Raw genomic sequence first — 2,656 nt, 5'->3', positions numbered from 1 at the left:
CTCTGCCACTTGCCATTATATACCCAGACCAGAACAAAAGGCTTGTACAATATTTTTTAGAGTTGTTTTGGGTCAATTCATGCACCCCAGGGGGTGACACCTGGTTTCGGGGGAGAGGAGAGAATCAACAGATATCTTGAAGAGACATCACTCAAAGAGGAGAACAGAAGTTTTCAATCTTTCTCATAATACCAATGACTGCAATGAAATTAAGACCATTTTACCAATCGCACTGAGACATTTAAAATGATACCAAACATGAAAAGGAAAAACAAATAGATTCACAAGATACATCATATGTGATATATAGACATACTCAGTGAACTTTTAGTGACTTGAATCAGGGGGAGAGGAAGGGAGGAGGGAGAGGGCGATGCAGAGATAAGGAAGGAGAAAAGTTTGGACAAGAAAATGTCCTGTGCTCTTTCTCTGCGATCTTCTGTCCAGGGTGCGTTTTATTGCTTTATTCCAGGGTGAGTTTTATCTCAGCTTTTGTCTTAGCAGGAAAATCAATTCTTACACTGGCATATGTTATTCACTCATTGTCTGCTCTGTTGTGTCCTTATTTATCTGTAATAAATCAGTTTTTTCACAGGAACTAAATATTACAACATCTCCCTAGTAAAACTCCCTTTGATGTGATTACATGGAATTACAATGACGACTGATGTCACGTGATTTTGGCAGCATAAATAGTGGACCAGAATCAATCTGTGAGACAAACTGCCTGATAATACAGTTTATTTCATCCGGGCTTTGATCCCCAGCACAATGACTACAGCAATGCCAGAACATGGAGAATGGAGCACAGAGGAGCTCGTCACTGAAGACGTGAAGAAGTTCTGCTTTGAGGTAGGACACAGAAAATCACTCATGCAGTTTTTGTTAAAACACAGTCTAGTAAAATGATCTATTTTGGTGCTATAAAATGTGTGGGGAAACTTATTTGTTGTCATATTTAAAAGAACTGTTTTACTTTTCACTCAAAGTCACATGATTTTTTACATGATTTTTCTGGTATCCGAAGGATAGGCGTCACATAACTCCATAGAGACTAATTAAATTAATCTTTTTGAAAAAATGATAATAATATAGATGAATATAAAATGTGATTTTTAAAATTTTTATTCAGATGAAGCCAGAAATAGAGAAGGAGGTTGGAGCCAACTTAGATTTTTTCACTCCTTTAACCTGTAGGCGTCTGAGTCTGATGGGAGGAACACACACTCTGGTCAAGGTAAGTCTGTGTTTTATTTTTTATGGATTTTGAGCTTATGATTTCATCACTGAAACTCCAAGGCACAATTTGTATGTTTCTATTATCATCACGCCAACTGTGGCAGTGTGTCCTAAACGGGTGCGAAGTGTCCAGTAATTTTTCCGTCCTCTCTGAAAGTCAAAATGCATCAAGTCACTGTATAAAGTTTCACTGCATTTGGAGCCTATAAGAGAAAACTTCTCTCACCGTTGTAGCGTTGATGGACACTCAAACCTCTGCAAGAGATCTCTGTCACTGTCGCAGAACCCGCAGAGATGTGCTTGCTGTCATGGAAAATAAATGTGTTCAGGTCGCTATCAATGTGAACAGAGTTTACATGGAAGAGATCATATAAATTCATCTCTCTCTCTCTCTCTCTCTCTCTCTCTCTCAGGTGTACGTCGGAGTAAATAAGTGCGTTCATGCAATTTTATCTGTAATTATCTACATAGATATGCCAAAGAGTGTGTCTGGAGTCCAGTGCCCTAAAACCGCCAGTGATCCTCTGATCCCTTTTGAATTTAAAAAGTAACAGCATGCAGAATATAGTCTGTCTGATCTAACAACAGACACACAATGAGCTGCCATACTGTACAGAGGAACTATTGAAAACTGTTTCATTCATCAATATTAAACTCAATATCCAAACCCTCCAGTGTCTGTGTCAGTTTATGAACAACACCAATTCACTTCACTTTACTAAAAATATTGCTGAAATAACTGAACATAAATATTTCTCTATCCCAAATTGTCAAAAATAGTAAAAGAAAAAAGCTGCTTTTTAAAGGGTAACTAAACCCTAAAACAACTTTTTTAGTTAATGATCTGTAAGACTGGGGCTTCTTTAGTGCTGTTCATTGATTTAAGTAAATTTTTTGACATTTGGGTATAAAGTGTTTTAATTCTAGAATATATGGTGTAAAAACGTCTGAGTGCTGCCCTCTTCAGGTTGAACGGTGGCTACTGCAGTTGAATTTTGTACATGGGTGCATTTTCAATTTCTGGGTGCGTCAGACAGAGTTACGGCACGCACGGAGATGAAAAGGGTATGTATGGACTTATCTAACTCTGGGGGATACGGTGAATAAGCTAAAGTCCCAAAAAGTCGGCGTGTTCCTTTAAGAAATATGAAAAAAGAAACTGTAAAATGTCTACTTTTGTATGTGTCCACTTACAATCGAAACAAAACATTGTGCTTTTGTATAATAAAGAAAATAAACAGGGTGTGCTTTCTGCCTCTCCGTCTCAGTGAACTTTTTTTCTGAAGCACGTCTCTAAACTTAAACAAAACTCAGCGAATACTAGTCACACAGGCATAAGCAATATATCTGTCTAAACATTTAAGTCTCTGCTATTAAATTATCTCATTCAAAACGAAAACAAATATTCTCTGTTTAT

General features: G+C 37.3%; 1 protein-coding gene across 1 annotated transcript; it reads left to right on the top strand.

Moving 5' to 3' along the window:
* The first annotated feature begins 723 nt into the window (after positions 1–723).
* Positions 724–1,909, top strand: LOC311094439 (uncharacterized protein). The gene is made up of 3 exons (XM_084132401.1): positions 724–852; positions 1,133–1,237; positions 1,653–1,909. The coding sequence occupies exons 1-3, from the start codon at positions 772–774 to the stop codon at positions 1,788–1,790; spliced, it is 324 nt and encodes a 107-aa protein (XP_083988527.1). The 5' UTR covers positions 724–771; the 3' UTR covers positions 1,791–1,909.
* The last annotated feature ends 747 nt before the right edge of the window (positions 1,910–2,656 follow it).

The sequence above is a fragment of the Abramis brama genome, assembly GCF_963993115.1.
Source record: "Abramis brama genome assembly, chromosome: 13".
Lineage (NCBI taxonomy): Eukaryota > Metazoa > Chordata > Actinopteri > Cypriniformes > Leuciscidae > Abramis > Abramis brama.
This window is presented reverse-complemented; position numbering and strand designations above follow the sequence as displayed.